Consider the following 23,280-nt stretch of genomic DNA (forward strand, 5'->3'; position numbering starts at 1 on the left):
CTGGAAAAGACCCACGCCTACCCCCATGTCTTCCTCTCATCTGTAGAAAAACTTTAGTCTCCTAGGCCTCCCGGAGTTCCAAAGAGTACATTTCATCAGAGAAGTGAGAAAATGCAGAAAGAAAGGAAAACAGTCAAGCAAGACAAAATAATAATAGTTCAGCCATTAAACAAAGTCGAGGAGTTCAGGAGTCAGCAGTCAGGGAGTTCAGGTCTTTGAAGCACTAGCTGCCTGGACTCCTTGCTTGGCACCTGCAATACTGTACCTTCCTTCACCACAACCCGGTGTCAGGAGATTGACTGGCTTTACAGCATGTGGGCAAGCAGATCCAAGTTTGGCTTGGTAACACATCTATGATGAGAACACTGTGCTCAGCGTGAATCAACAGAGCAGGTGAGAATCCCCCACCCCCAGGAAACTCCTGGCCTCACACAGTATCTCTACATCGTGCAATGGACCTTTGGGGCTGGATAATCCTTTGCTGCGGCGGGGGGCGGGGGAGTGGTTTGCTGCGCTGTGCATTGTAGGCTGTTACAGCAGCATCCCTGGGCTCTATCCACGAGATGCCAGTAGCATTGCCCCAGTCGTGACCATCAAAAATGTTTCTAGGCATTGCCAAATGTCCTTGGGGGCACAAAATTGTCTCCATTTGAGAGCCACTGAACTACACTGCCAGGTAGAAATTCTTGAGAAGCACCAGAGCAGGGGAGGTGTGGAAGTCAGCAAGGCCTCATGGAGAAGGCAGTCCTGGGGCTGGGCTTTGAGTGGGTTAGGAGTTCCAGAGGAGGGGGCTCTTGTCCCACCTCCCCATCATTTTTGGCTGGCTCCTCTTCCTCTGCCTGATTCTGAAATGCTGGGATCCCAGGGGCCATGTCCAGGGCCCATGTCCAGGGCCCCTTCCCCACTCCGTCTCCACACTTCCTTTGAGAAGGGCTGACACTTTGCTACAAACCCTGCCAATTCCCCGTCTCTAGCCCAGACCTCTCTCCTGAGCCCCTGACTCTTTTTCTGGCTTCCTCCAGACACCTCCTCTTGGCTCTGCAGATTGAGTGTGGCCCTTGCCCCTCCTCACCACAGTCCACATCCTGACACCCCGACTGACACCTTCAGCTTTCTTTTCCTTTATCTTGCTCTTCAAGGCTTGTCAGTCTGACTGCTTGAATGTCCCTGAAATCCAGGCCTTCCTCTCTGTCCCCACAGCTGGCTTTGCCACTTCCACACTGATTTCTTTTAGGTGTGTAAAAGCTGGGGGTTCAACCTGTGTCCACAGAGCCCTGCTCCTGAGTTCCAGAGGGTTGGAAGGGCTCCTGGAGACCCTTTTGTCAAATATCTTCACTTTCCAGTGAGGGCAACTCCCATGCCACAAGCACAGATGATGGCCGTTGCTGCCCTGACCAGTGGCATTTGACAGATTGGCTTCTCCCTTCCCACCTGGGTACACTCCCTTCCTCACTGGTCTTAAGGACACCCCCTCCTCTGGTTTTCCTCCCATCCTCCTGGTTGCTCATCCTTGGTCTTCCTTGGTGGTGTCTCCTCTTCACTCCTCCCTTCTCATGTCAGTGTTCCCAGGCCCACCATTTTGTCTTCTTCCTGTCTGCCTCCACTCACTCTGGCATGCCATGCAGGGCTTTCGATATCAGCCACCTGCCTGAGCTCCCAGGTGTGCATCTAAGGCCGCAAACTCCCTGGACTCCAAACTCAGAATTCTTCTATTTACCTGCCTTCTCAGCATCTCCACTCACACATCTGGGAGGCATCTCAAATCTAACCCAGCCAGAACTCTCAAACCCTAGGTCTTCTCTATCTCAGTTAATGACAGCTCCATCTTCGATTTTTCAAGCCCAAATCCTTGGGATCCTCCTGGGACCTGACCACTTCCCACCCCCTCCACTGCTGCCACATGGGCCAAACTACCAGATCTCTCACCTGGACTATTGCAAGAGTCTCCCAACCTCCCAACCTTGCTTCTGTCCTTGCTCTCTGCAGCCTCTTCACACAGCAGCCAGAGTTGACTGTGGTTGACAATTGCCTGGGTCCCACCATGTCCCTCTTCTGCTCAAAACTCTCCAATGGCTTCCATCTCACTCAGAGTAAAAGCCAAAGTCCCTACAATGGCCCACAAAACCCTACATGACTTGTGTCTCCTTTACTTCCTGGCCCTTAACTTAAAAAAAAAAATCTGTCTCCTCCTCCTGTCCTTCTTAATTCAACCACCCTGTACACTCCTGCCACAGGGACTTTGCACTGGCTGTTCCCTCTGCTTGGAAGATTTTTCCTCCAAGAATAAGAATAGCTCTCTCTCTCATCTCTTTTGATTCTTTGCTCATGTGTCAGCTTCTTAATGAGTCCTTCTCTGACCTCTCTATTTAAAATTGCAAACATCCTCCTCTCAGCACTATCTATTAACTACCCCCTCACCCTATTCTAATTTTGTCTTTGCAGTTATGGCTTTCCAACATACTACATAATTAAGTTCTTTATTTAGTCTATCGCTTTTCTGCCTTCTCTACTAGAATGTCAGCTCCACAAGGGCAGGGATCTCGAGTCTCTTGTTCAGAGACCCATCCCAGTGCTGATCCCAGTGCCTGACACTTATCAGGTGAATACCTCAGAGTTCCAAAGACCAGAATGAGTTCTTGTCTTGCAAGGTCTCAAGAGACCAAGATAGTGAGTGGGAAAGTTCATTGGCTTAGGAGTCTGTCACCTGTCACCCTCCTCCAGGCTGACCCATCTTAGACAAGTCATTTAGCCATCGTAGACCTCCTCTCTGAAAAATGGAAATGGTATGTATTAAGGGCTCAGTAGATGCTGGCACATTGACACACGCGTATTAATAAAGACAGGGCCCCTGGCATTCTAGTGCAATTTACGCTTTTTCATACAGGATTTCATTTCACTCTCACACCAACCCCAGAGGTAGGTAGAGGTATCTTTTTGACAGGTAAAAACGCTAAGGCTTTTTTTGAAAAGTAAAAAAAGCATCGGGGAGGCCTGGACCCCTCCCCACGTGCATGGACAGGCATGTCTGATCCCCTCTCCATGCCGGGGGCGGCCAGGCGGTTCCGAGGCTCGCGAGGGTCCCGCGCGGGTCGCAGTGCGGGGCTCGCCATTGAGGAACTACATTTCCCAGGAGGAATTGCCCGCAGCTCTGCGGCTCCGGGGCTTTTAAAGGGCTCGCGTTAAATGGGGCGGAGGGAGTTCTGCATTCTGCCCGCCAGTAAACATCTCTGAGCTTGGTGGGGGCCCGAAAGCGCCCTGCCAAGGTGTGCAGCGGGGTCGAGCCGCAATCAAGAAGCCCCCTCAAGACCTGCAGTGTCAGCGAGGCGAGGTGAGGCCAAGCCAATCTGGAGGCAGCCTGTCCTCTTCGTGCCCACCTCCGCCTCAGACCTTGCACCCAATTCCGGGGCATCCCCTCTTGGCCCCCTTTCCCCTCCAGTTCTTCTGAATGCCGGGGAGGGGCGGTGAATCTCGCCACCTTGCGGGGAGAAGGGCTGTCTGATCGCGGTAAAGCCCACGAGACCCCGAAGCGAACCCTCCCTCCATTTCTGCCTTCAGTTCCGGTAAAGAATTTACAGGTTGCTGCGATGGGTGGGGATTAGAGATGTGAGAGCTACAAAATGTAGCGAAGGTCTGGGAGGGCCAGAAGCTGAGCCTCAGAGTGCGCCCCCACATCTAACCTTCCTAGTCCCGCGGCCTCCACCGTGAAATGAGGGTCCTGGGGGTAGTGATCGTGTTGATTGCCTCCCCAGGCAAGAGGAGCAAAGGATCAAGAAATGGGTGGAGAGCGCTGTGCAAATAAAATTATTTCATCATCGTGCCATTGGATTCATCCAGTCCTTATTTTCAGACACGCAGGGACCTGGGGTCGGGGGACGACATGTCTCTGGGAGTCCAGTGTGGTACAACATCAGGGACCTCAGGCTGTCCATGTGGATGATTATTTTCCCATTCAGACCTTAGTGGAAACCAGAAAAATTTTCTTTGAAAATAACCAAAACAAACCCACCAGAATGTTGTGTTTTCAAATCAGGAAACTTCGGGGTAACTGACATCATCCAGATAAGAAGGTTGACCTTTTGAACTAACCTGGCCTTCCCTGGCTTCTCTTCCCTGCCTGTGCCACCAAGATAAGCCCGGGAGAAGTCATCCTATACCGACACGGAGGCTCAGGACTTCCCCTCCCCCTTCCCTATCATTTGGATTAATCCATCCCTTGGTGTAGGGGGAACCCGTTAATTTCCTTGGCCTCAAAGACTCCAAAGTCCAGTAGGAGCTCTTCCCCCAGACGTCCCAGTCACGACCAGTCCCCCCATCTAAACCCTCCAACCATTCCCCCTTCCCCTCCTCAACAGCAGGTGTTTGCAAACAGCTCCGGGACCCTACCTTAATAGAGAGACGCCTTCATCATTCTGACCAGCTATAAACCCCTACTACCAGGGTATTGTTTAAATGAAGAGTGACGAGCCTCTTTGCTTAGGGAATAAAAGCGGGTTTGTTGTGAGAGGGAGCTCAGAGGGCCAGCATCCCAGAATCTTAACCCAGGGCCCCTGCCAAGTGGGTACCCTGCACGTGAGTAGCTCTGTCACAGACAAGGGGTCCCAGGAACTCTGGGGTCCCATCTGCTAGCCTCTGGACCCTAAAGCCTCTGTGAGCCCCCAAGACTCCCTACAGACGGTCGGGCCCCTTGTTTTCCTCATCTATACCTGCCAAGCAACACTGAAAAAGATGTATACATTTTAACAAAGACCTTGCATCTTCCCAGCAAAATGGCCGTGGTCCTGGCCTCGGCTCCCTGAACAACTCACACTTTCGGAGGATTAGTCACGACTCAAGGAACGCGACCCCATCCTAGATCCCCTTCCTTAGAGCCCCTTTTCCCCAAGCTCCCAAAGCTCTCAGGGCTTCTCCTCATCCCAGGGGCCCCCAAGACAGTAGTTAGAGCCTGCGGGGCAGCTCCTTCATTGAGGACAGCCTCCCTCATTGCCTTCAAGGAGCCCTGGGAGAGGGACTGGACCCCCCAGGGTGGGCCCTAGAGGTAGGGGCAGCGAGCTCTGCCTCTGATACCCTAAAACTCCTAGGCTGAGGGAGGACTATAAATGAATTCCCGGTTACGATATATGGGGGATGTGGGGGGTCTTTGAAGAGAGGAGGCGACTCGCGAGACCCCTCCTCATTCCCTCAGGGGACCCAGGCAGCATTCGGGGTTCGGCCTCAGGCGAGAACCTCAACAAAGAGGTCAGGGGGCGTGCTGGGGGAGAGAAGACAGAGGAGGGGGAAGGGACAAAGTTTCAAAGTGCCCTTCCAACTCTTCCAGGGAAAGTTTGCTCAGGGGCCTCATGGACAGAGAGAGGGTAGAGGTACGGGGGGCCCGGTGGTGGGATGACCCCCAAGAGGTGACCGGACCCCGGGGGAGCGACCCCTCCCCCCTGTCCCGGCTCGGCCCGGCTGGGAGTCGCCCGGCTCGGGGCCGCGTTGTGTTAGTTGGGGCCGCTTTCCGGCCTCTCCGCCGGGCTGGGGGGACCCGCCGCGGGCCAGGAGCGGGGTCCCCGGTAGCCCCAGGGGGGAGCTTTGCTACGAGGGGTTTCCCGCACCCGGGCTCCACGGCCCCGCAGAGCCAGCCCCCCGCAAAGGGGAAATGTGCCGGCGCGCCAGCGGTCCTCGGCTCCGTTTGGGGCGCGTGGCAGGCGCGGGGAGCGGCGGCCGGGTCGGCGGGGCGCCCGGCGGGAGAGCCCAGGGAGCCAGGCAGCGGCCCCGGGCGGCGGCGGGGGGCGGGAAGGCCGGGGCTCGGGGGAAAGGTCGGATTTGCTCGGCGGAAGAAACACAGATGGCGGCGGCGCGGCGCCATTCCGGGCCGGGAGCAGGCAGCCAGCAGCCCTGTCCTCACCGCGGTCCGCCCGCCGCCGCTAAATACCCGGATGCGCCGCCCGAGCGCCAGACGCGGAGCTGGGAAAAGGGAGGCAGAGGAGGCGGAGGCGGAGGCAGAGCCGGGCGCCGAGGACGACCGACAGACCAGCGGGGCTGGGCCACGCAGACCCGGCCCAGCGAGTTTCCCCGCGACCCGAGCCAGGCCCCCGAAAGCCGGCCTCCGGACTGGCCTGGGAGTCAAGGGCGCCAGAGCAGATTCCGAATCAGGCTTTCCTCGGCTTCCGACGAGGGCTGGCCCTTTGGAAGGCGCCTTCTTCAACGGCAGGACCAGTCAGGCCATCATGACCGAGAACTCCACGTCCACCCCTGCGGCCAAGCCCAAGCGGGCCAAGGCCTCCAAGAAGTCCACAGACCACCCCAAGTATTCAGACATGATCGTGGCTGCCATCCAGGCGGAGAAGAACCGCGCTGGCTCCTCGCGCCAGTCCATCCAGAAGTACATCAAGAGCCACTACAAGGTGGGTGAGAACGCTGACTCCCAAATCAAGTTGTCCATCAAGCGCTTGGTCACCACTGGAGTCCTCAAGCAGACCAAAGGGGTCGGTGCCTCGGGGTCTTTCCGTCTGGCCAAGAGCGATGAGCCCAAGAGGTCAGTGGCCTTCAAGAAGACGAAGAAGGAAGTCAAGAAGGTGGCCACGCCAAAGAAGGCAGCCAAGCCCAAGAAGGCCGCCTCCAAAGCCCCAAGCAAGAAGCCCAAAGCTACTCCAGTCAAGAAGGCCAAGAAGAAGCCAGCTGCCACGCCCAAGAAAACCAAAAAACCCAAGACTGTCAAAGCCAAGCCAGTCAAGGCTTCCAAGCCTAAGAAGGCGAAACCAGTGAAGCCCAAAGCTAAGTCCAGTGCCAAGAGGGCCGGCAAGAAGAAGTGACAATGAGGCTTTTCTTGTGGACACTCCTGCTTGTCTCCTATTTTCTGTAAATACTTTTCTCCTTTCTTTTCTCTTGATCCTCATCTGCAGCCCATTGCCCCTTTCTATTCTGACTTTATGAAGAGACAATTTGGATTCCTCAGAAATTAGGAAATAGTTCCTTTTTCTTTAACCAATCATGCAAGGACAGCAACAAGAGATCTTATCTCTGTAAAGATGAGAATGTACTTACTTTGTTTTGTTAATTTGTTATTAATCTACTTATAGGGTTGAGGATTTGGGTGGGTTTGTGTGTTTTGTTTAATTGGATGGTTGGTTCACTCTGAAGGTAAAAGTCGGGGAAGAATGGGCAAGGCAGCTTGTTGTGGCTAGGTGCAAGGGAGCCCAGTAATTGTGAGGTTTGTAGGGGTACCTATGAGGCAAGTGAGCTTTAAGTTGAACACCCCTTGTGAGAGTTTCAGAACCTTGGTGTAGAGAAGAGGGGTAGCAGCAGCTGGATGGCAAAGGAGGGAGGTGGGAAAAAACCCTCTTTGGACTGACTTCCACCTCCCAGTGGTGAGCAGTGGGGCATCCAAATCCAGTTTCCTTCTCACTTAAGTCAGTCTGCCCCTGTGGCCTCCCTTTTGTCCTAGGGAAGGGGAGGGGGTCCAAGTTACAGCTGGCCCAAGAAGCTGTGGCTTCTCTCAGTCAGTTGGAAACTAGCCATTGGGGAATCTCTGGCTTTGAAGTCTCCTATTAAAGGGCAGTGGAACCTTTGGGGAGAGGGTGGGAAGTCAGTCAGCCAAGTGCCTCAGTGTGCCCTGTTGAAACTTGGGTTTTTCCACACAATTGGATTGTATCCTAGGAGGACTTTTTTCCTTTCCCCCCTTATTTTTGGTGCCTCCTGTACAGAGGTGGCTCTGCTTGGTGGTCTGGTGGGGCTCCAGCCCTGCCACCCGCCACTTAAAAACCTCCCGACCTCTATACTTCTGAGTCTTTTATAAGTAGTTGTAGATGGGGAAGGAGGGTGGGGGCGGGGAGTGGACAGTAAGACATACTTCAGTCGACTTTGAATTGCTAAGTAGTTTTACAGAGCTAGCTAGGTCTGTGTGTATGTTTGTGCATATGTATATATACATATCTAGGGCTAGTACTTACTTTTCGCACCCGGGAGCTGGGAGAAAAAACGTGTACAGTCGTCTTTTCCCTTTTTTTTTTTTTTTAATAAAATAGGAAAACGCTCATTTGCGCCCCCCCCCCCTTTATTTTTAAACAAGTGTTATTTGTGCCGGGAAGAATTTGCTGTCTTTGTAATTTTAAAACTTTAAAATAAAATTGGAAAAGGAAAAAAAAACCTGAGCGGTGAGTTTTTCCTCACTTCTAAGATTGAAGGAAAATGTGGAGCAAGTGAATGGGCGCGCAGTGGGGGAAATCTGGGGGCGTTTGCACCTGAGAACGGGAGGATGCCAAGAGCTCGCCAGAACCCCGGAAACCCTAGGGTTGGAGGGTACGGAACGTACCTCAGCCCGCTTCTAGGCGGCTGCCTAGAAGGAGTCCAGGAGCCCAGAGGGCATACCCTTCCTTTCGGAGAGGTGTGTGTAGGCACGGCCTGGGAATGGGAGGTGGGGGAGTCTGGTGGGCTGGGCCTTGACGAGCCTTCTTCCGTCGGGTCGCCTCCCCTTCCCTCACAAGGAGAGTTCCAGTCTCAATTTACAGATCAATCCACTTTCGTCCTCTGCGGATCCCGCCAGGCCCCGCCCGCCCATCCCTGGGTCCGCCTCCCCTGCTCCTTTAGCTGGGACCCCTCTCCTTCCGATTGGCTGTCAGAGCCCGGCCCCCACCACGTGATCAGGCCCCGGCCGCACTGCGCACAGTCCAGAGCGCGTTTGGGAGAGATGGGTCCTACGTGGGCTGGCCGCGTCCTCTGCGCTGCGCTCTCCCAGGCCCCCCGCGGCCGCCGCGCGCAGTCCGCGCTGGCTCAGCTGCGTGGCATTCTGGAGGAGGAGCTGGAAGGCATCCGCGGGGCTGGTACCTGGAAAAGCGAGCGAGTCATCACGTCTCGTCAGGGGCCGCGCATACACGTGGACGGTGTCTCCGGAGGTAACTCCCCATCCTGGGAACTGTCAGACCTGACCGGGTGTTCAAGGGCCGTTCTGAGGCATGCGCTGGAATTGAGGTCCTGGAGGCAGTGGGCTGGCGGGAGCACCTGCACACGTAGCCACTGGACCCTTTCCCATGTATCAGGCAGACTTGCCGACTTCCCACAGTTAACTCTAACCTGGTGAGACTCGTTTCCACGGAGAGAGGTAATTTGCCCTTGAAGACTTTTTTGGCTCAACGAACAGGGCTGGATCGAGGCCCAACTCTGAGAACGTGAGAGCAAAATAGACACGCAGCTGGCTCCCACCATATGGCTTCAAGGAAGGGTGGTGGGAAGGCAGCAGCAAGAAATCCTGCATTTCTGGAGTTGCTGCTTTGTTCAGGCTTCTACTAATGGCTGCATGTGGAGTCCTACAAATCCCGGAACGTAGGAATGACTAATCCCATTTGCAGAGAAGCCGAGGCTCAGAGATGTGAAGTGGCTTGCCGGAGAGTCTCCACCTAGCTGGAGGCAGAGCCAGACTTTGGTCTAGTTCTTCCGGCATATTGGAGCTGGAAGGTCAGCCAGCTGGCTGTAGACGCCAACTCCCTGGCGAAAATCACAGTGAGCAAGGGACTTGAGGGCTGCTGCAGAAGTCACGTTATGAACTGGCCTACCAGGCCTCCCTGTTTCTGTCTCACTGTCCATGTTGTGTGTGCCAGGCCCCAGGTGGGTGCTGGTTACAAACGGCCCCCAAACCTGCCTTCTACCCAGGACATAAGCATAGAATCCTCAGTGCAGCTGTGCTCATTTGTAAAACAGAGGTGCCAGGAAGTCCCTACCTTCCCCCAGGGAGCTTGGAGCAGATCAGAAGATGGGAAATTAAGAGGAAACCCAGATTCTCATCCTGTTTTTGCCTCTTCCAAGCTGAGTAAACTTCTAGATCCTTAGTTTCCTCTTCAGGTCAGCTGTGTTCACTTTGGGCTTTACAACTCGGGTTAAGGTCTCAGAGGCTGGGCATGCAGTTCTGTACCAAGCAGCAAAGTCAACTGTGTGGAGTCTGGGGACCAGGGTGGGTCTCTGACCTAGCCCTGTTCTTTTACCCACGAGGAAACCAGGGCACAAATGAGGAGTTGCTGCTGGTCTTCAGTGACTTGAGAAGTCAGTGTGGCAGGGCTGGGTTCCTCTTTGAGTGAAGTGTGATGCAAAGTCAGAGTTTAAACTTATCTTCAAGGCTCTGCTCTGAATCCTTCCCTGAACCTCCCCATCCTGTAGCTGTTGGATTCGGTGCTTCCTAGGGGCTCTCGGCTCCCCATCATGGCTTCTGCCCCAGAATGGATCATATTGTATGGTTGTTGCCTTTCCAAGGATGAATCCAAATTCATTTCCTCTCTGAGTCCCCAGGGCCTGACACTGACACCTTTCCAAGCCCTTCTTTGCCTTGAGCTGCTGTGTCTGTCCCCTGTCCTCCACCTCAGGAATCCTTAACTTCTGTGCCAACAACTACCTGGGCCTGAGCAGTCACCCGGAGGTGATCCAGGCAGGTCTGCAGGCCCTGAAGGAGTTTGGAGCCGGCCTTAGCTCTGTCCGCTTCATCTGTGGGACCCAGGTACACGTGGGTGTATCCAGGCCAGTGGGAGTGGGGGCAGTGTGAGAAGGGGGATGGTCTCCCAGCTTTGGGCACTGACCCCAGATGTCGCTTCCACAGTCACCAGGGCTAGCTTGGCCAGATCAGCTCATCCCAGAACTCTGGGCCCACTCTTAGCCCCAGAGTGGTCCACCAGAAAGGGTGGGTTCAGGCTTCTATTTTGCTCTGAAACCTTGGGCAGGAAACTTTACCTCTCTGAACATTCATTTCCCCCCTTGCAGAACAGAGCTCCTTCTCCTGTTACTCTTCAGGAAAGGAAGAATAGAAGGCAGGGATTGAGATGGAGGGTTCTGGAGATACTCAGCCTGAGCTTGGTTCCCAACACCACCATTTATTGGTTCTGTTACTGTGGGCAAGTGTCTTAACTTCTCTGTGCCTCAATGCCTTCATTGGTAAAGTGGGGATAATAGTACTTGGTAAGATTATCCCAAATCAGAGAGTTAAATTAAAGAGTTAATACATGGAAAGATGGTTAGAGTAGTGCCTAGCACATAGTAGTGCTCAATGAATGTTGGTTATTAATTTTATTTTGTAAATTTCTTAAAATGAACTTTTATAAACATGAAATTATAGCTTACTGTGTATCAGGTGCTGTTTTAAGAACATTATGAATATTAATTCATTAATGCTAATAATAATCCCAAGTGATAAATGCTATTCTTATCCCTGTTATAGAGATGAAGGCACTGAGGCTCAGAGAAGTTAAATGACTGGCCCAAGGGCACACAGCCTGTTGTGGTGGAACTTGAACCCAGATGGTCTGATTCAAGAGTGGGTGTTTCTGATTCCTTGTAATTATTTTTATCTGTCCTCTTAGAAAAGTGAAGGTGAAATGAATGTCAGAGACAGAACTCCTGACTCCCAGCCAGGGTACTTTAGACCGGACAGCTTTCAAATTTAAGAATTTGAGCCTCCTCCCCACCCCCAAAAAACATGTGAGACCCAAGTGAACCTAGAGTTACTTTTGTAATCTTCTTTGCCATTAAGCAACCGAAAAAGGGGCTCAGTGTGCTATCAGGAAGACAATAGCACCCATAATTCTACCATCAGACTCCCATTGTGAAATGAAGACCCAACCCAGAAGGGGCACCTAGTAGGCCCCTAATTCCTCAGTAGGAACCATCTGCCAGATTCTTGTTGGCTCTGGTGAACCCTTGTGGTGCAAAAACAAGGAAGAGGATCTATTTGTGGCCCTAAGCCTGTCCCCACGACTTGTCCCAAGTGGCCCCATAGGCATTAACACCCGTTTCACTTGCTTACTTCAGAGCATTCACAAGGATCTAGAAGCAAAGATAGCCCGCTTTCACCAGCGGGAGGATGCCATCCTGTATCCCAGCTGTTTTGATGCCAACGCCGGCCTCTTTGAGGTATGTGAGGCCACGGGTGGGAGCTGGTGAGGACTGCCCGGCTGTGGAAGGCTTGGGAGTGTGCAGTCAGGAGAACTGGGCAGGATGTCAGTGCCATGCCTAGAGGCCCCAATGCCCACTTCTTCTGGAGGTTAAGTTAGGGCCAGCAGGTCTCCAGGAGGAATCCTGGGACTTACAAAGAGGCCAGCTTCCAGGGCATTTTTAGGGTAACCTACATCAGCTGAAAGGCTGAGACAGTATTAGGGGCCAGGCATTCACCAGACATGTTCTCACCTGGTTTCACTAGAGCAAGGCCCCTGGTTCAGCCCAGTCCTGGGGCTCTGGGGACCCAGAGGGCTCCTTGCCTCCCTGCCCAGAAGAATGCCCTGGGGGGCAGTGAAATATTGATTCGGGGCAGTCCTGAGGAATAAGGGAGAAACCCAAGGTGGTTGGGTGATGGCTCTACTCTTAATGCCTTCCTCCAGGCCCTGCTGACCCCACAGGATGCAGTCCTGTCGGATGAGCTGAACCATGCCTCCATCATCGATGGCATCCGTCTATGCAAGGCCCACAAGTACCGCTACCGCCACCTGGATATGGCTGATCTGGAGGCCAAGCTGCAGGAGGCCCAGGTGGGGCAAGGCCTAGTGGTTCCAGGGACAAGGACTGGGCTTATCCCCAGCCTCCCCACAGTGAAGGAAGCAAGGCTTGCAGAGGCCAACTCCTCACAGACAGCCTGAAAGTTCGAAACAGTCATGATTTGAACCCAGATCCTCAGACCCAAAGCTTTATTCCATTGCACAATGCTGCCATGAGTTTTAGTAAGCACCTTATATGTGGCAGGCCCCTGCTAGGCGTAAGGGTGGGATGAGCTTATGGACAGAACTGGCCCCACCCCAGCCTGTCCTCTGGGAGGGGAGACTGAGAGTATTCTCACCACCCAGTGCATTGTGGCTCCAGACTGCCCTGGAAGAGAAGGATGAGGCTCTGAGAGGCCCAGAAGGGGGAGAGGATGTACCAGCCCCAGCATGGTGGTGGTTATGTGCTCACCTTGGTGCTGGGCACTGGGCAGCCCGAGCCCTTATAGCCCCGAGCAGCGCAGAGAGTGGATGGTTTGGCCCAGTTTGTGATTCCAGCCACCACCTGTCTGTATCTTCCCTGCAGAAGCATCGGCTGCGTCTGGTGGCCACTGATGGGGCCTTTTCCATGGACGGTGACATCGCGCCCCTGCAGGAGATCTGCCACCTTGCCTCTCGATATGGTGCCTTGGTCTTTGTGGACGAATGCCATGCCACTGGCTTCCTGGGGGCCACAGGACGGTGGGAGCACACAGCACCTGAGACCTTGGGTTGGACTTCTAAGGGTGGGTGGGAAACCCGGAGGCCAGCCCCCAAGCCAATCCACGATTTTGGGCGCTCAAGCGGCCAGTAGTGGAAGTGGCAGTTTCCCTTGCAGGGGCACGGATGAGCTGCTGGGCGTGATGGACCAGGTCACCATCATCAACTCCACACTGGGGAAGGCGCTGGGTGGAGCATCAGGTGCCTGCAGGCTCTTGGGCCCCTGGGCTCCCCTTACCCCTGTGCAGGGCCCTGGAGGGGTCCCAGGGAAGGTGGCGGGGGAGACCAGGGGCTGCAGGGAAGAAGACAGCATGGACTATGCTGTCAGGAGGGGCTTGGGGGGAGGCTCTGGCTCCTGGCCTGACTGCCACCACCACCCCTGTCCCCATCTTTGCCCTTATTCTCAGGGGGCTACACGACGGGGCCCGGGGCCCTGGTGTCCCTGCTACGGCAGCGTGCCCGGCCCTACCTCTTCTCCAACAGTCTGCCACCTGCTGTTGTCGGCTCTGCCTCCAAGGCCCTGGACCTGCTCATGGAGAGCAATGCCATTGTCCAGTCTATGGCGGCCAAGACCCAGCGGTGCGGTCCCTGGCAGGGTGGGGCAGGCTGGGGCGGAGGAGCTGGTGAGGGTCTGTCTCTTTGCCTGCGCCGGCCCGTGGCTGCCTGTGTACGGGTTCTGTCTCTGCCCACAGCATGTCCCCAGCGGGTTGCATGGGGACTCAGTTCTCTTAGCCAAGGGCTGCCTACTTGCCTACCTCCCTCTTCCCGCTATCTGTCTCTGCCTCTTCTTTCCATTTCCTGGTGCATTTCTCTGCCAATGACCCTGTGTCTCCCCCTCTGCAATCCTGTCTTTTGCCTCCCTTTTTGGTCTGCCCGTTCCTCTGCCTGGCTCTCCATCTGCCTCTCAGGGTCTGCATCTCTGTCTTTGTTGGTCCCTCCTGCAGACTTGGCCACAAACCTTGGGTCACATGCCCATCAGAGCTGGTATGACTACTCCACAGCCCTCTAGCTCCCTGTGACACCCAGCTTGTGCCCACAGATTCCGCAGTAAGATGGAGGCTGCTGGCTTCACCATCTCGGGAGCCAATCACCCCATCTGCCCTGTGATGCTGGGTGACGCTCGGCTGGCCTCTTGCATGGCGGATGACATGCTAAAGAGAGGTGAGAGGGCTGGGATGTGAGGGGCCAAAAAAAAAAAGACAGAACCCCTAGACTGTGACTGCCCTCCTTCCCCCCACCCTCCTACCCATTAGACCACCTGTCTGTCCGAGCTTGAAAACCGCAGGCTATGAGGCATGTCTGAGAGACCTTGGGCAGCTCCCTTTCCTTCTGTGGCCCTCAGAAAAAAAGTAGGAGGTGTTAGTCATGCCCCAAAGCCTGTCGGGCTCTGGTGAGCCCCAGATTGGCTCTCTCTCCCCACCCAGGCATCTTTGTCATCGGGTTCAGCTACCCTGTGGTCCCCAAGGGTAAAGCCCGGATCCGGGTACAGATCTCCGCGGTGCACAGCGAGGAGGACATCGACCGCTGCGTGGAGGCCTTCGTGGAGGTGGGGCGGCTGCACGGGGCACTGCCTTGAGTCCTGGGCAGTGACAAGTGGAGCCAAGGGCTCCGTAGTGACAAAGGGGGCCTCTTTGTGACAAAGAGGCTCTGAGCTTTGTCAAGTCCTGGGGCCAGGCTGGGGTGAGCCTGTGCTTGTGGCCATGAGTGTGAAGCAACAGTGTGGAAACAGGCTATGACGTGTTGGTCTGCTTTATTCTCTCGGAGCAGATCCTGTCCTGTGGCTGGTGGAAGAATCAGTCAGGAGCTGGGGCAGTAGAGACAGGCGCCCCCATTGGGCTCAGTTGGATTCTGTGCTGCTGTAGAGGGCAGCCGAGGAGCAGCCCTGCAGGCCCCTTCCCACGCCCCCCCCCCCAACTCTGCAGCCTCCAGAGTCTAGCCTTGGTGAACACCTCGTCCTCTGCTCCCCATCCAAAGGATGGCCCACAGCTGCCCAGATGAGAAGGGGCAGGGCACCCAAACCCATGTTTGAGAGAAGCAAAGGATTCAGCCCTAAAGGAGAGAATGTCACTTCTGGAGAGGCCCCTGACAGCTTGGAACCATGTGTTCTTGCCCACTTTGTCCCTGCCTCTGTGGCCTTGGGGCAGACCCCATCCCCTGCATGTGCCTCTGTTTACCCCGCCGTGCCAAGAGTAGATGTTATGTTGGTACCTGGGGCCCTTCCATCTCTTGTCTTCCCCAGACCTACTGGCCTGATGATCGGCCACCAGGGGGCGCAGCGAGCTCAGGCTCTGGCTGCTATGGCCCTGCCGCACCCCGCACCCGCATCCTTCCCCCCAACCTCCCCACCCCGACTTCTGGCCTTGGGCTGAGTGGTTTGTATGCTGCCCTGCAGGCAAGACCAGGAGGGCTGATTTGCTGCTGCCAAGGCGTCATCCCACGCTGGTTCCCCAGCAACAGCTTACTGCTCCCCTGCTGGAGATGACGATTCCCCTTCCCAGTCGTGGGCCCTGGCCCTTCTCTCTCCATTGCCCTCCCCATTCAGCCTTAGGGGCACCTGGTGTTTTAAGTCACAGCAGCTCCAGCCTCAGTGTGATGCAGCCTTGGGAAGCTCGTAGTTTGCTGGGGATGGGGCAGGGAGGATGGGAAGGCCCTTCTTCATTAACAGCAGGGAACTGGGACCATGTCTCTGCTGCCCCACACCCTCAGCCCTCCCCTCAGCCCCTCAGCTGGATGTCTAGGGATGGGCAATCTGGGCAAGCTCTGGCCCAAGCTGGCAGGATCCTAATGCTGGGATTCTGAGAATCCTAGTCTGTGATCCTGAGGAGCTTAAGACTGGGTCCAGGATTCTGGGGTACTGGGGGATGCAGCCTCAGGAAGAAGGGCTGCTGTGGCCACATCAGGAGCATGAATACTTACATGCTGCCACCACCACAAGCTAGGGCACCTGGAACCGGGTGCACTGCTGCAGGAGCAAGTGCACACAGCCTGGTGCCAGCCCCCGGCCAAGCCAGCAGTGCCAAGCCAGCAGCTTGACGTGCATGGTCTGCCCAGGCCAGCGGTCCTACTGGGCAGCCACAAGCAGCTGCAGGGTAACAAGGCGGCATGAGGCAAAGCCCACCATGCAGTGGCACAAAGTGGGTGCCACCACCTTCTGCAGCTCCCGGGCACCACCACTGGCATTGTGCTCCCCGGGGGACAGCTTGGGTAGCGGTAGCACCATGACACCGTGGGCCAGCCTAAGGAGTCGTTGGAAGTGCTAGCAGGTGCGGCGGCAGCTCTGGGTGCACATGCTTGGTTTGGACATGTACTGGTCGTCGCCAGAGGCCAAGACAGGCTATAGGGCCAAGGGCCGGCTGCCGACAAGCCACACTTCCATATCCTGCAGGTTCCAGGTCACCAGGGACCACTCCCAGGGTGCACCATCTGTTCTCTACATTGGGTGAAGGGTTCAAGGCCACAGCTGCCAGGAGCAGCAGTTGGAGCAAGGGGAGGAGTGGTTGGGCTCCCTGGGATTGGGCCATGGCGAGGCACCCTTCCTGCCTGCCCCACAGGAGGGCTCTCTCTGGTTTCTCACCGTCTTCCCTCCCTCCTTTCCTCCCCTGGTATTATATCAGCAGCTCAGCCTTGTCGTTGCTGGGAGCTCTTTGCCCTGGTACTGCCCTAGCGCACCCAGAGCCCAGCCTCAGGCAAGGAGGGGCATGGCAGGCTGGGGGCTCCCAAGGGGAGGGAGGACAGTGTGTCAGGGATCTCAGGCTTTCAGGGTTCAGCCATGCCACATGCACGAGTCCAGACTTTCTCAGAGGCTAACAGTGCATTACTTTCATACAGGGTGGTTGTGGACCTCCAACTGAATGACTCCAAAATCCTCCCGTGCTAAGTCCAGAATCCTACACTTCTGCCCTTGTAGATCATACAATTCTCCAATTCTAATTCCTTAATTCTGACAGCTCTGAATTCAGGTTTGGAGAATCTAGGTATGATTCCTAATATCTTCAATTCAATGAGTCCTCTCTGTTTCCAAAAATTCGGGGGTGCTCTGCATCTGGAATGGGTGACATCAGGCTTTAGAGAAGCCGTGAAAATCCCAGGGGCTTGCAGGAAGCCAGTTCTGAAGAGTCCGTTCCCAGCGTCTCAGGCCTTGATTACAGGTCCTGGCTTCATCAGCATCCCCTCACAGGCATCCCCTTGACATTTACCCACCCTCCCAGCTTCTGCAGGGTCCCTACCACCTCTGATCTCCCCTAATTCATTGCAGACTGCCTTCTGCCCCCACTCCACTTACCTAGTTCACGAACAACCACCTTGTTGCTACATCCAATGCACCTCACCCCCCAGGACATAGCCTCTAACCCTCTGGAAGCATTTGGCCTTGTGGTCCACTCCTTCTCCAGGAGATCCAGATCAGAACACCATGACTGAGTCATACAGCTGTTCACCAAGACCTAGTAACTTCTTTGGCTCTTGCCTGGACAAAAGGCTCCTAACTGATCACTCATTAAATGTCTCCCCCTCTGTCCATCCTTTAACCCCAGGCGATAGTAAACTCATTACAAAATAAATGGGAAGGTCCTGTCTCTGCTCTAGAACCTCCTCTAGTTCCTCATTGCCCTCAGGCTAAAGCCAGACTGTTTGGACAGGCACATAAACCTTCCAGTCTTCAGGCAGACTGAACCCTGAGAACAGGCTTAGGGAAGCTGACGGGTCTGGAGATTTCTCAGGGCCAGGAGGAGGAGTCCTATCTGAAGTCTGCAGAAAAGGGAATCCTATTCTGGTTTCCTAGCATAGGACACCCCACTCAAGACTAGGAATCCTTTCTGAGCTTGGAATCGGGCCCTCCTTGGAGCAGGAATGGGAGTCATCAGTCAGGACCACAGGAGGTGAGAGTGACAGGAAAGGACTGGGGCCTGGGCACGGAGGAGTTAACTACAAAACGAATCTAGGAGAGCGAGATCAATGGGTTACTCACTGCAGAAAGAGGCAGGAGCAACGCAGAGAGGCAGAGGAGCCAGGCAGAAGAGCATGCCACCTGGGGGAAATCAGGATCTGAGGAGGAGGTGGCTACTTCGGAGGGAGTGCCCAAGTCCGGCTCGGCAGAGGAGGGGCCTTAAAGGAGAAGAGGGAGCAGTGGGAGTCAGACCTGTACCAGCAGGGAGGCACCAAGAGGAAGCCACTGAGCCAGGAGGCAGCTTCAGCCTGGCCAGTTCACCCAGGATCAAGCCGGGGCCCAGTGCCCAGGGTTGAGGTGGGTGTTGCCCATCCTGGGCTTTGGGGGGCCTGCTGCATGCTGGGGGAGGGGGCACAGATTTCACCTTTCTCCCCTCCTCCCTGTCTGACCCCCTTGCCCTTAATTCATCCCACCACCACAGAGGTCCAGGAGTGCAGTGGGACTCAGGTGGTTTCTTATGTGGGACATGGGGTGGGGCAGGGGTGAGGGGTGAGCACAGATGTGCGCGCATGCGCACACACACACACACACAGGCACACACGCAGGTTGTCAGGGGCACCACCTGTAAACAGTCTCTCAGATGCGTGCTTCAGCCTGGGAGTCAGGGTCCAGGGTGGCAACAGCCCCAGATCTGCCACTCTTGTCATATTAGACTCCTGTGTCCCTCTCTGAGCCTCAACTTCCTCATGTGCCAATAGGGACCAGTGACCTATATGGTTTTCCCAGCTGTGCTACTGCCAGCTGTGCTCTCACTGGACTGGACTATCCAGTGACTCAGGGATGTCATCCAGGTTTGGCTGAATCTGACCCCTGTCCAAGAGTCTTCCTTGTGTTTCAGATCCCCATTGAAAAGCAAGGAAAATACACCAGCTCCTGGGGTGACAGCTGCCCCTCCCCCCATCCGCCATGTCCTTACCCCACTTTGCCTGCCTTTACCTGCATCACTAGTTAGAAGTGTCTACCAACTACCTAATCAGTCTTTCGTGCCCTGGGCTATGGAAGTGTTCCCTAGGAAACTGAGAAGCCCACTTCAGACACCAATGTGACTCTGCCAGGAGCTGACACAGTGGGTCTCAGTGATAACTGTCCCCCCACTCCTATCCCCATCCCCCACAAACTTCCAGCCCAGGAGACCTGGCCAGGCCCAGAGTAGGGGACTAGACACCTGAGTCAAGTGACCAGAGCATGGGGGCTTCTGCCTGAGGACTCCAGTTTCTCTTCCTCAGGTGCCCGACTGATGGGGAGATGGCTGATGCCCAGAACATTTCGCTAGACAGCGCAGGGAGTATAGGGGCTGTGGCCGTGCCTGTGGTCTTTGCCCTCATCTTCCTGCTGGGCACGGTGGGCAATGGGCTGGTGCTGGCGGTGCTGCTGCAGCCCGGCCCGAGTGCCTGGCAGGAGCCAGGCAGCACTACGGATCTGTTCATCCTCAACCTGGCAGTGGCTGACCTCTGCTTCATCCTGTGCTGCGTGCCTTTTCAGGCTGCCATCTACACGCTGGACGCCTGGCTTTTTGGGGCCCTCGTTTGTAAGGCTGTGCACCTGCTCATCTACCTCACCATGTATGCCAGCAGCTTTACGCTGGCGGCTGTCTCAGTGGACAGGTGCGCTGTGCCGGGGACCTGGCTGGGACTGGGAGGGAAGACAGGAACAGATTCTCATTGGCCTTAGAAAGGAGAGAACAGAGAACCAAAAAGGGATGGGGGAGGGAGAAAAGGAATAGCTCTCTAGCTCCCACAAACCATTTTCTGGGCACCTGCAGGGCCTGCTTGAGGGGATCATCCTGCCCTCCCCCTAACTCCATTGGGAGCTTTCCGAGGACATCTCCGTGTCCCCAGTGTCAGCACAGGGCCTGGCACAAAGTAGCTGCTCTGTAAGCGTGAAATGAATGGCAAAAGGAACACACGAATGAATTCATAAGATATTTTATTACTGCCCACAACTTGGCCCGGGTTGTAGTCAAACCTGCTTTCATGGCTTGAAACTTGGGGTCAAACCCAGGCTCGTCCTCTAGCTGATGACCTCAGGCTGGTCACTTCTCCTGAGCCTCGGGCCCAGCCCCGCTGGGTGCCAGGCGCTCCTCAGGGCCTTCCGCGCTAACTCCCTCCATCCACACAACCAGCCTGCAAGGCCGGGCGCAGGATCACCCCGGCCGTTCAGACGCGGCTGTCCAGGCGGCGGTCCACCAGTCCTGGCGCCGCGTCAACGTCGGGGCGCGGGTGCGGGCCGCCCACCAGCCCGTCGCGCTGACCCCGCGCCCGCCCGCAGGTACCTGGCCGTGCGGCACCCGCTGCGCTCGCGCGCCCTGCGCACGCCGCGCAACGCCCGCGCCGCCGTGGGCCTGGTCTGGCTGCTGGCGGCGCTCTTCTCGGCGCCCTACCTCAGCTACTACGGCACCGTGCGCTACGGCGCGCTGGAGCTCTGCGTGCCCGCCTGGGAGGACGCGCGCCGCCGCGCCCTCGACGTGGCCACCTTCGCCGCCGGCTACCTGCTGCCGGTGGCCGTGGTGAGCCTGGCCTACGGGCGCACGCTGCGCTTCCTGTGGGCGGCCGTGGGCCCCGCGAGCGCGGCGGCGGCCGAGGCCCGGCGCAGAGCCACGGGCCGCGCGGGGCGCGCCATGCTGGCGGTGGCCGCGCTCTACGCCCTCTGCTGGGGCCCACACCACGCGCTCATCCTCTGCTTCTGGTACGGCCGCTTCGCCTTCAGCCCGGCCACCTACGCGTGCCGCCTGGCCTCGCACTGCCTCGCCTACGCCAACTCCTGCCTCAACCCGCTCGTCTACGCGCTCGCCTCGCGCCACTTCCGCGCGCGCCTCCGCCGCCTGTGGCCCTGCGGCCGCCGCCGCCCCCACCCCTGCTGCCCCTCAGGCGCCCGCCGCACCCGCCGTCGAGTGCGCCCGGCGTCCTGCGACCCCGCCGGCTGCCCTGGGGACGCCCGGCCTCGCGGGAGGTTGTCGGCGGCCGGCGGCTGGGGCGGAGAGCTGGGTCAGGAGCCTGCCTGCGGCGGAGAGGCTGGAGGCGCCCTGCTTGTCCGAGGACCGGAATAAACCTTGCCCACCTCCACTCTGCTGGGTGTCCGTCAGTCTGTCATTCCCCTTTCCCACAGGGCAGGACGCTACTAGGGGATGGGGCTAAAGCCAGGAGCCCTCTGAGGTGCAGTGGCTGAGCTGGGGACACCCCTTGGCGGTAAAAATGGTTCAACCCAGCCAAGCGCAGGGCAGCCTCCAGACTCTGTCTCTGACCATAGCCAATCTAGCAGAAAGGAGGGTCGTCCCTCTGCCCATCCCTCCAACTCGGTCAGCATCTTGTAAGCCCTGTTTCGTCCATCACCCTTTACCAAGTCCCTTCTCCCTTTCAAGCCTTATCCTGAATAATACTAGCAGATAAAATAAATGTAGCAAATATTTATTAAGTATTTTGCAGTGCTACATTCTTCAATCTAATTATCAAAACAGCTTTGCAAGGTAGGCATAATTAGTTCTACCTTACAGATGTAGACTTCGGGAACCAGAGAGGTTTAGTGATTTGTCACACAGCTAGCCTATGGCAGAGGTTGGATTCAAACCCACTGGAGTTTAAGTTTTTCTACTCAGTAGAACCTACTTCTCTGGGGCCTCTGCTCTCAGTTCCCATGGTTTCCAACGTTTTTCTTGGTTCTTCCTGATTCTGCATCAGCCCTCTTCCCCAACCCTGGAGCTCCCCCATGCCCGACTGGAGGCCCTGGTAGCCTCAGAGGGCTCCCAGCCCCCTTCCTTAGGAGAGTTTTGTTCAGGTACTCAGGACAGTGGGTCCTGATGGGCTTCAAGAGGCCATCAAGTCCCTGGCTTAGGGGAGACACTGAGCCACACTCGGGCTGCAGCTGGCCCTTCAGCAGCCCTAACTACCCTGTGGTCCCCTCCCTACCTGTCCCTGCACACAGCTGGGGTAGGCTGTGGCTGTGAAACCTCCAAATTATCCAATAAATGAGTCTCGTTGGTTGTAGGGCCGCCCACTTCCCACCCTCCCTCCCTCCCCATATGTTGATAATGTTTAATAGCTTCTGGGCTGAGGCCTGAGACCTTTCCGCTTCCGTGTCTCCCCAGCACACCTCCTGGCTGCCAGGCACCCTGGGAAGGCCCTCCCTGACAGTAGGCAGCTGCTGAGGCCTCATCAACGCCTGCCACCTGCCACAGACCCAGGAGTCAGAATGGCAGGCAGCCTTCACGGGGGAGGCTGAGATCCAGCTGTGGGAGCAACTGCTACAGGGGCCCAGCACTGGGGCCGGACACATGTCCGGTGCTCTTTCTCCCACATCTCTGCCAAGTGCCCCTGGTTGACTCAGGCTGCAGCAGTGGGAGTGTTTCCTGGAGGGTAGGGAGTGTGATGCCGCCGGCTTCTGCAGCACCCAACATGGCCTCCTGTCTCCCTGTGGCCACCACTCACACCTCCCCTGGCTCACCCATGCCTGCCACTAACCCTGGCAGGCAAGGGATATTACCTCCGTTTTCAGAAGTGAAAACTGAGGCTCAAGGCAGTGAGGCAGCTTGATCAGAGCCAAGTGGCAAATTCGAGGCAGAGCTTGGATCCTACCTGGGCCAGAGGGATGGCTCTCACGGCAGCCCGGGAGGCATTGGGAAAACATCTCAGAGTATCTGACAGTTTGCTACCAAACAATGGTGAGTGCTTGCGAACTAGAAATAGAGAACAAAACCTCCCAGGGTTGACTTATGCTGTGGTTAGTTCAGCCACCCAGTGGGGCTGTTCCCCTCCACAGTCACCTCTGTGGGCATGGACAGGTGACTGACTGGAAACAGCCTCCATCTAGGATGGGCGGGAGACAGTCACCCAGCCAGGGAGTGGCAGAGCCAGAGTCTGAACCTGCATGAAACCCCAGGCCCAGGGAAGGGGTTGGTCGGTAGAAGCCCTCCACAGGGGCCTGACCGAGGGACAGTTGTACAGCCCAGGCCCCTGGCTGGACCCCGAGGCCTCCTGCTTCTGAAGCGGTCTCTCTGGCCCACTGGAACCAGATAAAGAAACCCAGACACTCCAACTAATGGAGGGCAGTGCAGCCTGGCCCAGAGCAGGCACACAGCAGATACATGAGGACGGAGATGCCAAGGAAGGAAAGACTTGACTCCCTCCTTCTTTCCTTTATCCCTCAAACATTCGAGTGCCG

The 23,280-nt window shown here is 56.3% G+C and overlaps 3 protein-coding genes across 3 annotated transcripts; all 3 read left to right on the top strand.

Annotated features, from left to right (window-relative positions):
• The first annotated feature begins 5,916 nt into the window (after positions 1–5,916).
• On the top strand, positions 5,917–7,721 carry H1-0 (H1.0 linker histone). Its single transcript, XM_015241610.3, has one exon. It carries the CDS (start codon positions 6,207–6,209, stop codon positions 6,789–6,791), a length of 585 nt encoding a protein of 194 aa, XP_015097096.2. The 5' UTR covers positions 5,917–6,206; the 3' UTR covers positions 6,792–7,721.
• An 897-nt stretch (positions 7,722–8,618) lies between these two features.
• On the top strand, positions 8,619–14,907 carry GCAT (glycine C-acetyltransferase). Its single transcript, XM_006207066.4, has 9 exons — positions 8,619–8,870; positions 10,329–10,459; positions 11,764–11,865; positions 12,330–12,476; positions 13,009–13,163; positions 13,300–13,382; positions 13,589–13,760; positions 14,221–14,342; positions 14,606–14,907. The coding sequence occupies exons 1-9, from the start codon at positions 8,666–8,668 to the stop codon at positions 14,755–14,757; spliced, it is 1,269 nt and encodes a 422-aa protein (XP_006207128.1). The 5' UTR covers positions 8,619–8,665; the 3' UTR covers positions 14,758–14,907.
• A 2,945-nt stretch (positions 14,908–17,852) lies between these two features.
• Positions 17,853–21,194, top strand: GALR3 (galanin receptor 3). Its single transcript, XM_031671711.2, has 3 exons — positions 17,853–18,423; positions 19,353–19,730; positions 20,395–21,194. The coding sequence occupies exons 2-3, from the start codon at positions 19,372–19,374 to the stop codon at positions 21,170–21,172; spliced, it is 1,137 nt and encodes a 378-aa protein (XP_031527571.1). The 5' UTR covers positions 17,853–18,423; positions 19,353–19,371; the 3' UTR covers positions 21,173–21,194.
• Positions 21,195–23,280: the final 2,086 nt, after the last annotated feature.

Source organism: Vicugna pacos, chromosome 12, assembly GCF_048564905.1.
Source record: "Vicugna pacos chromosome 12, VicPac4, whole genome shotgun sequence".
In the NCBI taxonomy this organism is placed as follows: Eukaryota; Metazoa; Chordata; class Mammalia; order Artiodactyla; family Camelidae; genus Vicugna; species Vicugna pacos.

Excerpts from the sequence above, each read along its gene's own strand:
- GCAT (XM_006207066.4), top strand. The coding sequence starts at position 8,666 with ATGGGTCCTACGTGGGCTGGCCGCGTCCTCTGCGCTGCGCTCTCCCAG. Across the intron at positions 11,866-12,329 it reads CCAACGCCGGCCTCTTTGAG|GCCCTGCTGACCCCACAGGA; the intron begins GTATGTGAGGCC and ends GCCTTCCTCCAG. Across the intron at positions 13,761-14,220 it reads ATGGCGGCCAAGACCCAGCG|ATTCCGCAGTAAGATGGAGG; the intron begins GTGCGGTCCCTG and ends TTGTGCCCACAG.
- H1-0 (XM_015241610.3), top strand. The coding sequence starts at position 6,207 with ATGACCGAGAACTCCACGTCCACCCCTGCGGCCAAGCCCAAGCGGGCC.
- GALR3 (XM_031671711.2), top strand. The coding sequence starts at position 19,372 with ATGGCTGATGCCCAGAACATTTCGCTAGACAGCGCAGGGAGTATAGGG. Across the intron at positions 19,731-20,394 it reads GCGGCTGTCTCAGTGGACAG|GTACCTGGCCGTGCGGCACC; the intron begins GTGCGCTGTGCC and ends GCCCGCCCGCAG.